Source organism: Kryptolebias marmoratus, linkage group LG13 (genome assembly GCF_001649575.2).
Source record: "Kryptolebias marmoratus isolate JLee-2015 linkage group LG13, ASM164957v2, whole genome shotgun sequence".
NCBI lineage: Eukaryota > Metazoa > Chordata > Actinopteri > Cyprinodontiformes > Rivulidae > Kryptolebias > Kryptolebias marmoratus.
In genome coordinates this window covers 17,471,876-17,486,370 of record NC_051442.1, presented here as the reverse complement: position 1 = coordinate 17,486,370, position 14,495 = coordinate 17,471,876, and the positions used below count along the sequence as shown (strand labels likewise).

At 37.1% G+C, this 14,495-nt stretch overlaps 1 protein-coding gene across 1 annotated transcript in view; it reads left to right on the top strand.

Moving 5' to 3' along the window:
• pcdh1a (protocadherin 1a) overlaps positions 1-10,103 on the top strand; it is a 99,346-nt gene extending 89,243 nt beyond the window's left edge. Inside the window, exon 5 of the mRNA XM_017412646.3 lies at positions 6,111-10,103. Coding sequence (XP_017268135.1) covers positions 6,111-6,481 — 371 coding nt within the window. The 3' untranslated portion in view covers positions 6,482-10,103. The remainder of the gene's footprint in view (positions 1-6,110) is intronic.
• Positions 10,104-14,495: the final 4,392 nt, after the last annotated feature.

Here is a 14,495-nt window from a genome sequence, read left to right as displayed (position 1 = left end):
TGAGATTTTCATTTGTTGTCATTTGTAATCATCAAAATTAAACGAAATAAAAATTTGAAATATATGAGTTTGTATGTAATGTATGAATATAATATACAAGTTTCACTTTTTAAATGGAATTACTGAAATCAATCTACTTTTTCATGATATTCTAATTTTATGACCAGCACCTGTAAATAAGGTAGTTTTTAGACTAAAAACAGATTTATTTTAGGTATAGGTACAGCAAGTATACATGGTTGAATGAGCATTGCCATCGGCTGGTCCTTCAACCAGAGCTTGACTTATTTCGTCATTATACTGTACCTATTATTTAGACAATGATCATTTCATGTCTGCGTGGGAGTTTGTTTTTATTTTTTGACCAAGCAGGATTTTACCTCTCGCTAAGTGAGCTGCTTCGCCGTCACAAATGGCTAATGGCCACAGCAAAACACAGACGCACACATATAATTACCAGTATTGATCCTTTGGTGAAAATGGATTTGAGCGTGACAGAAAGGTCAGTGCAAGCAAATGTACAAACTTGTGCTCCGCACAAATGATACATCCCTATCATAACACGCTGTCAAAGCAGCACAATAAGCAACTCATTAAAAATAAACGTTGAGGGGGTGGGGGTGGGGTGGTGGGGGGGACTGCTGTGAGGTGACGTGCGTAAATGGAAATTACATACACTAAAGGATGTTAATGATCACATGTAGCAGCACGGCAGCTTGCAGCTGAATACAGACTTTTCATCTGTTAAATTGTCTGTAGAGAACAGATTGTTTCTCAAAGGCCCATTTTAAATAAAACCAAATGAAATGTGGATAAAACTCGAACCGACAAGGTAATGGCCTACAAAATCGCTGGCACAAGAGCGACTGTGTTCTCTCTCGATGACATGTGATTTGTGCTCTGGCACCAGTGGAAAAAAATGACATGACTTTGGCATGCTACTTGTGTATTTAGCTGTCATGAATGATTTTCTGCCCCTTGATAATGATGAGCAGTGTTCGGTGTGTGCAATCTGAATTCTTGTCACTGGTGCATGGTGTCATTTTTCATATTTTCTTTTCCTTGGTATTTCTTCAAACAAGTTCATGTTAGCTTTATCTGAAAACTCATTCGACCTGAAGTCAGTCACCAAGCTGATAGTTAGTCAAGATGTAGCAATCAGTGTTTACCTTAAATCATCTCTTTTTTGTAGAGCTAAATGAGTTAAATGGGAGATCATACATTACAGTAAAAAGCCAAACACAGGTAAGTTGTGTCTTCCGGTAAAGTAAACATGAAACATGCTTACTATGTTCACCAAGATCATATGTACACATTTATTGCTTAGCCTGTCCGTAACAGTAAGCTGGCAATGTAAACAAGGCCCTTTTGTTCAAAACTCCTTTGTTAGGAACAGAAATATATATATATATATATATATATATATATATATATGGTTTAAGTTCATAACATTATCCAATCAGAATCAAATAAAAGCAGTTTCTTGGCAGAATTTTAGAAAACAAAATAGCTCTCATTGAATGATCATTGGCTATTCAAATGATAACTAAGGATTAAAGAAAATGCACTGTCTTGACTGGCTAATATTTAAGATGGATGGGAAGAAAGAGTGGAAGAATTGTTTACACTGATTCAAAGTCAGCTTTTCTTTCATCCAGTTAACCCGTAACATGACTAACTCAGTTTAGCTGATCAACAATATATTTAAACCAACATGAAACAAGAAAAAGTTTTAAAGATAGCTCATTACCAGCTATAAAAGAAACAGCTTATGTAACTGTAAAAGAACAGCCCATTCATCTATAGTGTTGACTCCAACAGTTAATGTCAGTTTTAAGCTAAGATATTGAGCAGTGTGTAACGCTCAGATAATGTGTTGTGAATGACTATCAGCTACTACCACACAATTTTAGCTCTATATCTCTAAAATATTGACTGACTTCCAGCCACATTTGTATTGGCTAATGTTGATTAGCTGTGGTTGATGATCTTGAATTAGGATAACTCCAAATCAGTTGTAGATGTACACCTATTCAAAAAGTTTTAAGAGTTTCATTTAAAAAAATTGTTCATGAGTTATATTTCTAACAGACATGTAGTGTAGACTAAAAAAATAATTAAGATGTTTAAGGCAAAAACATTGTGCAATATATGGTACACAAAGTGTGTTAGAGATGATGGTCAGCTATTATTGCACTTAAGATAGGATCATTACCTGTAAAATTGGCTGAGTTATAGCACTTTTATGTTAGGTCAATTGGCTCTGGTGACCATGTTGAAATGGATTGACTCCAAAGTTTATTATGGTGTAAATCAGTAGTGTCCAATCCTAGTCTCAGAGGGCCACTATCTTGTTTGTTTTAGATGTGTCTCTGCTCTTCAGCAGGTCTTAAAGTTCTGCAGAAGTCTATTAATCACTCAGTCATTCAAATCAGGTGTGTCAAATCAAAGAAACGCCTAAAACATGCAGGATTGTGGTCCTTCATGATTGGATACCACTGGTACACTGTACACCTATTGATTAACTTCTGACTTTTTTTTTATCTGTCCAGTGGGTTTAAAAATATTTTGCTAACAAACAGATTTTGTAGTTGACTCCAGTAGTTATTGGCAAAGTTTTGAAAACAGTACTCATACAATCAGTTAGCACTTGGGGTGTGTGTTGGGAATGTCTCTCAGCTACTAAAACACTTAAAAATTTTATGCAAAAAGTTATTTCAGTTTTGGTAAACCTTGACAATTCTGTTATGTGCCATCTCTTGCAATAGTGCAAGATCTTGTCCGATATGAAAGTTTCAGAAGTATGTGTTGGGAATAATTCCCAGCTAAAACAACCACAATTTCTTTAGCTTAATATCAGTAAATTTGACTGAATTAGCCATTTATAGCCTTTTGTTGTTGTCACATTGTCTAAGGTCGATTAGATGTAGTGGTCATCTTGATTTTAAATAATTCAAAAGTTTCAGTGATAAATGTACATCAAATGATTACATTCCAGGAGTTTCATTGAAATCAGTGGTTCATAAGATATTTTACTAATAGACAAACTAGGTTGACTCTAACAGTCCATACCAAAGTTTTAATCAAGGGACTTATGCAATATGTAATACTTAAAGTATGTGTTGGAGAGCTCAATATCTGTAAAATTGACTGATTTATAGTAATTTCTGCATTTTCTAATGTCAGTTGGCTGTGGCAGCCATTTTGAATTGTACTGACTTTGAAGTTGATCGGTTGTAGATGTACATGGAATTACTCTCTCCGCTACAAAAAATAGTAATAATAAAAATCAGCGATGAAATACATGTTTTAAGGGCAAATGCAGAACTAGCATGTAAAAGTGAAATCTAGATGTTTTTGTTAACATTACATGCCACAGCAGTCATATGATGAATACCTGGCCTAGGGCTAAGGAAGAACTCAAGAAAGAATAGCTCTTACTTTCTAAAACGAAGAACCATTAAGCCATCTGTGCATTAAGTAGTTTTGGTTGCAATTGTTGAGCTTTGTTGTGTAATTAACATATTGTGTATTGCATTCCTGCAATGTGATGTGTTGCTGTAAGATTGTCAGATATGTGGTTTTGCTGTTTAAAGGTGTCTACTTAGGATGGCTATGGGTTACTTCCTGGTCTGTCACACTGGTATACACCAGTAATGAGTGGTGTGTTGTCAACTTTGGTAGTTTTCATTGAACATAAATATAACCAGAATCAGAGTCAAAATGTGCCTTGGGAATGATTTAGGTGACGTTTGCTGTAAATTATCTGTGACTAAAATCTTAATAATCTTAATAATCCTACCGAGAAGGATTCTAACAGTTCAAAAGTACTGTTTTTTTTTTTTTTGTCTTTGATAAATATCATGGTGATTATCATCCAGTGGATTTCACATGTAATGGCTTGCCATGCGTGCCTGTAATTGAAATGGAGTCCCTGGGGGTTTTAGCCCTGCTTGGTTTATTGGTGATTTCTTTTTTTTTGTTTATTCAGAGACAAACGCACACCTACATTTAGCCTGTGAAGTGCCTACATAAAATGCACTCAGTTCACTGATCTGTAGATGCAGAGTTGCTCTGATTTTAACACAAGGCCTCATAGTGAAACGTAAACCTCCTGAAAGCTGTGAAAAAGTTTTAATCAAGTGTGAAATCTGTTTTGGGTAGATGCCCACATGGCTGTGCTTGTGCTTAAAAAGCATACTCCTCAAACCTTTCTTCGACTCTTTTCCTTCCTTTTGCAGCAAAAGTAAATTTCAGAAGATTCAGGCAATACTTGTAGCGGAGCATAAAAACATAAAACAAACAGTCATCACGCAAGAGGAGGTACGCATGCACACACACAGACATGCATGGATCTCTTGTTTCTTGCAACTCAACTTCACTTGTCTTATTCTAAATGAAGAGAAACAGTATAGTGGTTCATTTGGGGAGAATATTAGCTAAATGACAATGACCTGGTAAACAGAAAAAAAAACATAATAATATAATTAAGCACAAATAAAGAGAACATTCTCCAACTGTGAAGTAAATGTATTAAAGAGCCTAAACATCTAGCTGTTTAGGATTACAGGAACAATGAGATTAACTGCAACAATGGCTCAAGCTATGCATTCTTCTCCATCCAATTATTATTGCTGCAATAAACAATGGGACATTTGTATATGGATTACCAGCAAGAAATAAATAGGAGCCGATGGGGACAGCAAAATGAAAATATATATCCACCATTATGTCCTATTTAAGCAGTTAAGTCTTAACACATGTGCTGTTTCACTTTGTCTTTTGATTGACTGAAGCCTTGGTGAACCAGATGCAATTTTTTCCACCTTCAGTAATCTGACATTTTGTGGGCTAATTATCTTGCCAGTGGTCATGAGTACAGTACTGATGATATGTCTCTTAGGCTTACTGTCAAGCTGGCATTCTCTTTGTTAACTATGAACTCTTGTTTCAGCCACCGATGCGCCATCTCTTGTGGTCTCATCATTCAATATATTTTGGTTTGCTGTGTGGAGCCCTCAGCCTCTGTCTTTCCTCTCAAACATATGCGGTCTTGTAGCCACAAAACAAGACAGGGCATTCGTAATGGACATGGTGTGGGCAGTCATGTGGAATTGGAGTAATGCATTTATCACAGCAATCACAAGTTTACATGTCAGTAACATCACAGATGCACAGACCTTAGTTGCCCGCTCCTCTCCCAGACATCGATCCGGCCATCCCAGCATGAGTCTAAAGGGAGAAAAAAGATAAATTGAGTAGTATTTCCATTTAATCTGTGCTGTATGTTCAGCTTGTCAACAGGTGTGCCGCTTGGCAAGTATGTTGCCTGCGAGCTGCACATTTCTGGTGACCAAATAGATTGGTTCTCTGGTGCAGTATTTGCTTACAGAAGCCTGTGATGCACTCGAGCGATAGCTGAAGAAAACTTATTTTGGAGTTTTCTCAGCTTAAAATGAGGTCACTGGGTTGTGGACCCATTTATTTAATTAGGAAGAGTTGAATAAAAAATGGATGATAATCAAGGGCAGGGAACTCATTTCAGCACTGTCAATCAATAACTCATTCAGTAATGTTTTTTTCCCCTTTTTTTCCCTAAAGGATCCGGCTATTCCCTTTGTAACTGAACTCTGCATGTTGCAGTATGAGTGGTTGTTGTAATTTGCTTTTTTTCCTTGTGTTGATACATATTTGATGCACCATTCACGGCGTGTAAATCACATCAAATAGAAATACATTGCTGTTGAACATATTAACAATACGATGATATATTACAAATATACCAGACGAACTGCTGTGGGATACTTCGAAATGACAAAGGCACAGCATGTCGTCTCTTGCATCTACCACACCAGCTTGTGGACTACACACACAGTAGCACTCATTACACAGTGCATAGCGACAGCTACATAGCAACTGCTGCTGACTGCTTAGCAACAGCTGCAAAGACCTCAAGGAGGGAGGAGGGGGGCTTTCATGGGGTGATTCAGATGACACCATTTCTGTTCTCAAATGCCATTTTTTTTCTAACTTTTTTGATGAATATTGTTTCAGTGTTTATCAGTATGAGGCTCTGTTTGAAATGGCTGTTTCCTCTCACTTGCCCACAGATATCCGCTCCCTCCCTGACGTGGCAATGACCGGAAACTGTACAACTGAATGCAGCGAATTGGGTCACTCAGATGCCTGCTGGATGCCTGGGCATCCCTCCCCCGTGCGCAAGACCAGGAACCCCCCGAAACTCTCCACCTTCGTGCCTTACCAGGAGAGAGGGAGTCTGGGACGCCTGGCTAACGGAAGCGCCAGGCTGGGTGGCGAAGAGCACCGCTCGCGCCTTCCACCTTCTCGCAGTGCCTACTCCAACAGCGGTCATGATGCCAATCAGGACTGCCCATTAGAGGAGATGCCCCTAAGCGTAGCCTCTGATTTCCCACCTACATCCCCCTCTGCCCACACTCCTAAACGAGAAATTTACCTGTGAGGAACATGCCCATCTGATCAGTACACAAAGGAAGGAAAGGTACACGCAGTTCAGAAGAAGAAACCTTACAGACTGTCCTTACACTAAAGCCAACGGCCGTGTTGTAAAGAAAAAAAAAAACAATCGGCTGTGCCTCATTCAGTCACCGGCATGAACACTTGTCACTAATGACTTCAATTATCAATTCATCAGCAAATTTATGAATGATTCTACAAAGTTAATTGATGCATTTATTCATTTATTTATTCAAAATCTCAAAGAAAACTGTCCAGACAGTGGAGGAAATTGCAAATGGTAGTAGCTACTTCAGTAGAAATAATTATTGTTGTAGTTAGGCAAGGCCCATCCTGTGAAGTGATCCTTTGAATTTGAAAGTTGTGATCAGTGCTCTTGTGCCATTACTAGATCTAATTTATTAGACGGCAAATCTGGCCATATCAGAAGACATAACATTTATGACCAAGAATTAAAAGAGATGGTCATTCTTAATGTACAGAGCTGTAAATACATTTGAATGGTGTGTTCTACATATATTTTTGTCTGGCATAAGCTGAAAAAATGCCTCTGAATTTGTTTGCATATTTAAGCTTTTCTTTACTGCTGCTGTTTAAACTTGACTGAAACCATCTCCTGGAGAAGAGCTCAATATTGTGGAAGGCATTTATCTGCTCCACACTATCACACACACCCACACATCCGCACACACACATACACCTTTAACCCCTAATCATAGTAGAATGGCCTTTACCTCCGCTCCCTGTAGAGCCCTGCCACTGGTGGAGAGAGCTGTGTGGCAGCATTTAAACTGACATTATGTTCCACTGACTCGCAGCACTGTGACCTGTCGTTCATCATGAAAACGGTTGACTTGGCCACAGAACCCGGAGGTCACAATGACCAAACGCAGGGTGCTCACCAGACACATTCTTGATTGGCTTTTCACTCCTGAGTTGAGATTATACCAAGTGTAGAAAGTTCCTCTCTGTTGAGACAATCAGATGGGCTCTACAATCTGTCCCTCAACAGCTCTGATTCCTTTTCCCTCACAATGCACAAGAACCGATGCACGATCTAATGAATGCCTGAGGATCTACTTAAATGAAAGGACACTCGAGTGTTAAGGGCCCCTGGGGAAACTGAGTACTTATGGAACCTAATATCAGACTGAAGTTGCTTTGATTTTTAAAAAATTTTTATTGTTTTGAATCTATCATCCCTCAACAGATACTGTGGAATTGAAATTTAACCAACAACTCACCACAATGTGAACCTAAGATGATTAACTGTAAAATTAATATTTGACTTTATGTCTATCTTTGATATGTGCACAATATATAAAGTGTTGACCTTAAAGGGAGAGTTCAACAGCCAGATTGTGGCTCATTTTGCTGTTAATTAAGTGTTATTTTCTTTGTATTGAGAACAACATGCTTAATAAGTTATTAGGCATTCTTCGTCCGCTGGCTATTGAACAGAGAATAAAAATAGGGTGTGCCTGGGGTATTCATTTATCTTCACAAAGATTTTCCAAGTAAATTTGAAGGATATGTCTGAAGGACACTATGTATTAGTCGGTAATTGGATGTTAATGATGACTCCACTAGCCTGCGTTACAACATCTTAGCGCTAGTCAGTGTCTTTGATTTACACATCGATTTGATTAGATTTGTAGATACCTTTCACCTCTGCAGAGTATTTCCATAGTGAGATTGTGTCTCTGAGTGAGGGTGGAGGAGTCTAGAACGGACATTTCCTAATTAGGGTGAGTAATGAGTCTTGAGCTTGGGCATGTGTGAGCACACCCCCAGGACAAGGCACCCACCACATAATGCAAATCCGCCCACAGAGGTACAATCAGTTAAAAGGGGTATTTTTATCATCGCTTACCTCATCGCATTGCCATTGAAAATGAGAATGTTATTTTAACTGGAAACATATGGAAATCACAGCATACAGCCATGATTAAATAAGCTTGACAAATATCCTGCCCTGAGGGGGGAGAAAGCACATTATGCCATTTCCGAAGCCATTTAGCAGCTGAAATAAAATTTGAACAACAAGCCATGATACACTGTGATTAACCTCCCCTCTGACCTGCACCCATCTCAGAGCTGTGGCCAGCCGCTTCACCAACGAAAAGCAGCGGGTAAGACCACTGACCTGGAATTAATGGCATATGAGAAAGATAGCACTGAGTGATAAAAACACTGTCACATAGTCTCAATCAACAACTTTATCTGTTTGAATGCTTTGATATGATTCAGATTCACTCACAAGGGATTAAATTCAGACCCTAATCCAGCCTAAGTATCACTTTGGTAAATCTGTCATGCATCCTCTGACTTATCTTTTTTTTTTTTTTTTGATCACCTATACATGAACAACATGAGGTAACTCTTAGCAGATAAATCATAACTATTGGTTGTTGACCCAGATGGAGTTACAGATTTAAGTTCCCTTCAAAGCAAAAGCATGCTTATGCCTAACTACCCCCAACCACCACTTGTCTTGATGAGTGGAACTCTTTCTTCAAGCCAATATTGACCTCCTGCTGCTCACTTTTAATATATATATATATATATATATATATATATATATATATATATATATATATATATTACACACGGTTTGCCCTTTATTTTGAACTCAAACAATGAACTGAGTTTACTTCTCTCTCAAATGCAGAGCTGTTCCTAATCAAAGTAAGAAGACATCACGAAGCACCTAAATACACTCAGAAGTGTGTTGAATAATGTTTAATTTGTACTTAACATTGATTTAATGTTGAATTCACTTGAGTATCTTTTGCCTCTCTGTGGTGTGTATCGTATGGTGATAATTTCTGTGCACAGATGGACAAATTACCTTAAAGAAATTGGCAAAAGGATGTTTTTACTTTTTGTTTGTTTACTTTTTCTTGTTTCTCACTGATCAAAAACTTTCTGCAAACTGGTTGTGTGAAGAAAAAAAAAAAGAATTCTGTTGGTGGTGTAGTGTACATAGATCCTTACAAACCCCCGTGTCTGCTGTTCAGGCAGGCAGTGATTTTTAGCATGAATTCCAAAGATGATTGGTAGAAACTGTTTACTCGTTTTCTTTGACGTCCCGCTCCCAAACGAACTGAAATTGACTGAACATTTCATCTTTTTTCACGGTTCATCTAGTACAAAGACGATTGCCTTGAAAATATGTCTTTGCAAGAGAGAATCTAGTTGTTATCCTAAATGTTGGTATATTTATATAGGATAAAATGCTTGTGATGCCATGTTTTTGTACAGTTTTATGTACATACAAGTGAAGCTTTCTAAAAGTTCTGAGAAAAGCCGATGGCATATAAAAATTGTAACATGTTTTATTGAGATGTGCACATCTTGCCTTGGTTGGATTGACCTTTGCTGAGTCAGTGTGAATGTGGCCGTTCTATGCCTGCACTGTAGTCATTCACCGGCTCCCACCTCCTGAGGACTTACTCAGTTTTTCTGTTTATTGTGAACAGTGGATTGTCTTATCTTTCCAGTTTGTTAAACTCCTGTGTTCTGCTTTGTTCTATTTCCGCATGTTGACAAATTCTCTTGTAATACTGTAAGTCCTCATGAACTTTGTAATAAAATCACTTCAGGGAAAAAAAAAAAAACAAAACGAATGCTGTCAGAGTTTTCTTTGATTTCTATTATTATTCATCACTTTGGACTGTTTGGTTGTTACATTAAGAGGTTTGCAGCCTCGGAGCTATGTTGTGTGAAATGTGTCTTGCTTTACAGCTAATTAAGAAGAACCAGTATTTTTGTCATGCAGAGACCAGAGCCTCATTTTTGATTCAGAGAACCTCAGAAAAAAAGTGTTTCAGGGCTTAAAGTAGAGAAGCCCCTGGACCTTTATTCACTATGTTTTCTTTAACTATGAGCATGTTGTGCCTAAAGTACACAAAACCCATCATGGTTTTAGTTTAATAGACAACATTCCAGCACAGATGAGCTGCCTGCCTTGTAACAAGCCTTTACACGGTCTTGTGACGCTAATTTTGAGATGTCTATGTGGCTTTGCTTAAAGTCAGAGAGAATTGAATCTACTAAATGAGCAATTATCTGCGGTTTAAAGCATTCAGGAAAAAAAAGAAAAAGAAAAGCAGGGCATTGAGTGTCTGGATGTTTATGCTCAAACTTAATTCACCTGATCTTTCCTAGCAAGTAATCATGTGTGAAGTGAACTACAATAATTTAACATGAGTGTTTAAACAATTTAAGACCTCGTTTACAAACAGTCGTTCAAGATCTCAGTCCTGAATATTTCCTCTTCAATGATTGTAAGCATCAGACAACGTGGCATTATGCTTTTTTGGTAATATATACTATAAACAATTAAAGGCCTATCATTCCTTGAAGGAAAGCATATTGTCCAGTGCCTTTCAGGCCAGAGGTTAAAACTAAGATCTTGCATTGAGAAATGACAGAAGTGTAGCCGTTTTGGTCAAACCTTGAAAATCAATGTTATACACAATCTCACGCAATATTACTAGATGGCACACACAAAGTATATGATAAATGGGTAATGGACTGTACTTATATAATGCCTTTCTAGCCAACCAGTCCACTTAAAGCACTTAACAACACAATCTGCCCTCATTTACCCATTTACACACACATTCATACAGCACTCTACTATATTACCACACAACTAATCTGAATAAATCATTCTACAGACTGTAATCAGTGCTTTAAAGTCCATTCATACACCGATAGGGCACACATCAAAGGCAATGAGGTATAGACTCATATATGTTAGTATAGACTTAACTACCACCAAATCAAATTTGAACTCAACATCTGTAAAAATGACTGAATTATAGCTATTTTTGTGTTAACTAATGCTGATTAGCTGTGGTAGCCATGTTGAAATAGGTTGGCTCTACAAGGTAACCCAGTGGCCGATTAAATAATTTGCTAACAAATGGACAAACTTCAAATAGTTAATGGCAAAATTTTTAACAAAAGATTTTGCACTCTGGATATGTGTCAGAAACCAGTTTCCTACTACTACCAACCTGAATTTTAGGCTAATATCTGTAATAATGAGGTATAGTTCACCTTTGTGTTTTTTTAAGGCTAGTTGGCTGTGGCAGCCACCTCGAATGGGGTTGACCCCAAACTTTAATAGGTTGTAGATATCCATCCAGATGTTACTTTCTTCAAGTTTCCCTAAATTTTGTCCAGTCGTTAATAATATATGTTGATAATAGACAGACATGCACACAGACACACACAACCACACACACAGGCAAAAACAGTAGAGCAAGAAATAAAAATGGATGATACTACTCTGTCTACTTTCACTGCACAAAATTGAAGCCAAAATATTCCATTTACAGGTGTTGTTAAATAATATATTTGGAGCCCCAATGTGGCTAAGCATGTGGGACTTCAAATGTGGGGCTGCACCAAGAATGCACAAGCTCAGAAAGTCCTACCTACACACCTGCACATAATCACTGTGTCGCATGGCAAGTTTTTTTAAACAAATCAAATAACTTCAGAAATTACAACTAAACGTATTAAAAAATGAATATTTGAACATACAGCCGCAAGTTCAGAACTACTGAATAGACAGAAGTCAGCACTGGAAATATCATTTCAAATGTGAGTTTTTATTTTTATTTTTTTTTGTCAGGAAAAGTTAAAATTGTTTACATGGAGGGGTGGGACTTAAAACCATTATCAAGCCAGCCTAGCAGGGGCTGAGTGATGCTAAACTGGTGTCCAGTTTAGCATTATTTGCCTTTGTTCAAAATGTTCATTTGTTCAGTCACTAACTGCATCACGGTCATTATATAGTAGACTTTATAGTTGATTGGCGATAGCACAGTGTTTTTGCATTTTGAACACTACTTTGATGCATCAGTACTTAACAACTGTATTGAGTATTCACATTAATGTGTGAAGATCCACTAGAATACAAGCTTTAATGTGAAGTGATGGACAAGATAATTTTGCTGGTTTTGGCTAAGGAAATGAAATTAACATAATTTGTCTCATAACAGACAAATGGACAGTACTCTTGACAAAAATCTTTTCTTTTTTTTGTCTGTTTGTTGTATCTTATGTTGCTACCATTAGCATTTTTAAGCAGCAGTTGCTACTTTTCCTAGGTATAGCAATTTCAAAATAGATTTTTTTCCCCCTCCAAGATAGGAACAATACAGCAATTTGCAAATTATTAAAGAAAAAAAGAAAGTATTGAAAACAGCCCTCAGCAGACTGTGGCAATGTGGAAAACTGTCTTTTGAACTGATGAATCAAAATGTAAATTTGGGGGGGAAGGGGTTGGATCATGAATGTTGCATCCTTCAGGTGAAAGAGAGAAAGAACCATCAGGCTTGTTATAAGCACACAGTTCAAAAGCCAGCAACCATGATGGTATGGGGGCTCATTAGTGCACATGGCATGTCTCATCTGCGAAGGCAACATTAATACTGAATGATTTATATGGGATTTGAAGCAACATGTTCTGCCATCCAGATGACATCTTTTTCAGAGAAGGCCTTGCTTGTTTAGGGTAGAAAATGTCAAACCGCATTCTGCATGTACAACAGCATGGCCAAGTGTCTCGCTGCAAGACTTGCAAGTTTCTACCAGAACTTGTCATCCACTAAAAATATTTGATGCAATATGAAATGAAAAATACAGCAAAGCGCGCTCCTATTTCTTCAGCGGGTGAAATTCTAGACCAAGCAAAAACGGTTAAACTGCAACAAATAGATTCCTCAGTTTCAAAATATTTCAGATAAACACAAGTGTCCTTAAAATGTCTGAAATTTAAATTAGAAAAAAACTGTGTTTTTTTCAGATATTAAATTACTTTTAGTTAAATATATGATTTTAATGACTTGTAAGTCTTTAGATCCTGTCTTTTTATTTACTTTTTACACAAATTCCCAATTTTTTTTTTTTTAAATTGCTTCACCATTTTGAACATAACATTTTACATGACCAATCAATTGAATGAGGAAACTTTAACTTTTGTGATTTAACATATTTGGTATCTGGGGGATTTGATCTGTAAAAAAATGTATGTTACTTTGTCATACAAAGATTTAACACATTTTCTGAGTACTTATTTCTGCATGATTTACACCTGCATCCATGGAAATATCTTCAGAAGTGAGGAATATTGAGTGCTTCATGCCAAAGAGGACATCTGAGGAGCATGAACTGATATGCTGTAATTTGTTTTTCCTTAAAATAATGTGAGTTTACACAAAGTCATCTAATCTTAAAGTCAGTAACAGAGGCAGCACAGTTTTACAACAACACATTTGCAACTCAGATTCTTCCTTCTCCATCATTTGCCAACCAGATTACACCAATGTTGAACACTGACTAGTGAGCTAAACATTTAGTGGAATGGCTGCCAAAATGAACTTGGCTAACTAGCAAGCTGTGAGTTTCTGTGGCAGCTGTTTTACATTTATAATTTAAAATTTGACTAATTTCAGTGAGCCAAACAGGTTTATTTACAATGATAATATGTTCTAATTTTTAATAATGATTACTGTTAGGCTAAGCCTCTGACTTGCGACCTGTCCAGGGTGTACTTTGCTTCTCACACAATAAACACTGGCGATAGGCAACAGCTTCCCCTTTCCCTGGAAAGGAAAAAGCAGGTAAAGAAAATGAATAAATGGAAAGATGGATTATTTTCCTCTCATAAACACAGATGACTTTGTTTACTTCAACTGTTTTGTATTTTCATCTTTATTAAAGATAGGTATTTACTTCAAATATCCATCACAATGATATGCAGAAAGCTTTATTTTAATGCCTTGTAACAAAGGAATGTGTTTACAAAACTGCATTTTCCTCTCAGCAACTTGCCACAAATGTGTTAAAAATATTTAATTTTCCAGTGGTCTTCAGAGAAAGATCACATTTTATGGCTGGAAGTTAAATTAATGAAGCAGCAAAAATCTAAAGCCAAGAAAGTATTGGCACAAATTGATCAACATTTCTGCTGCTTGTCT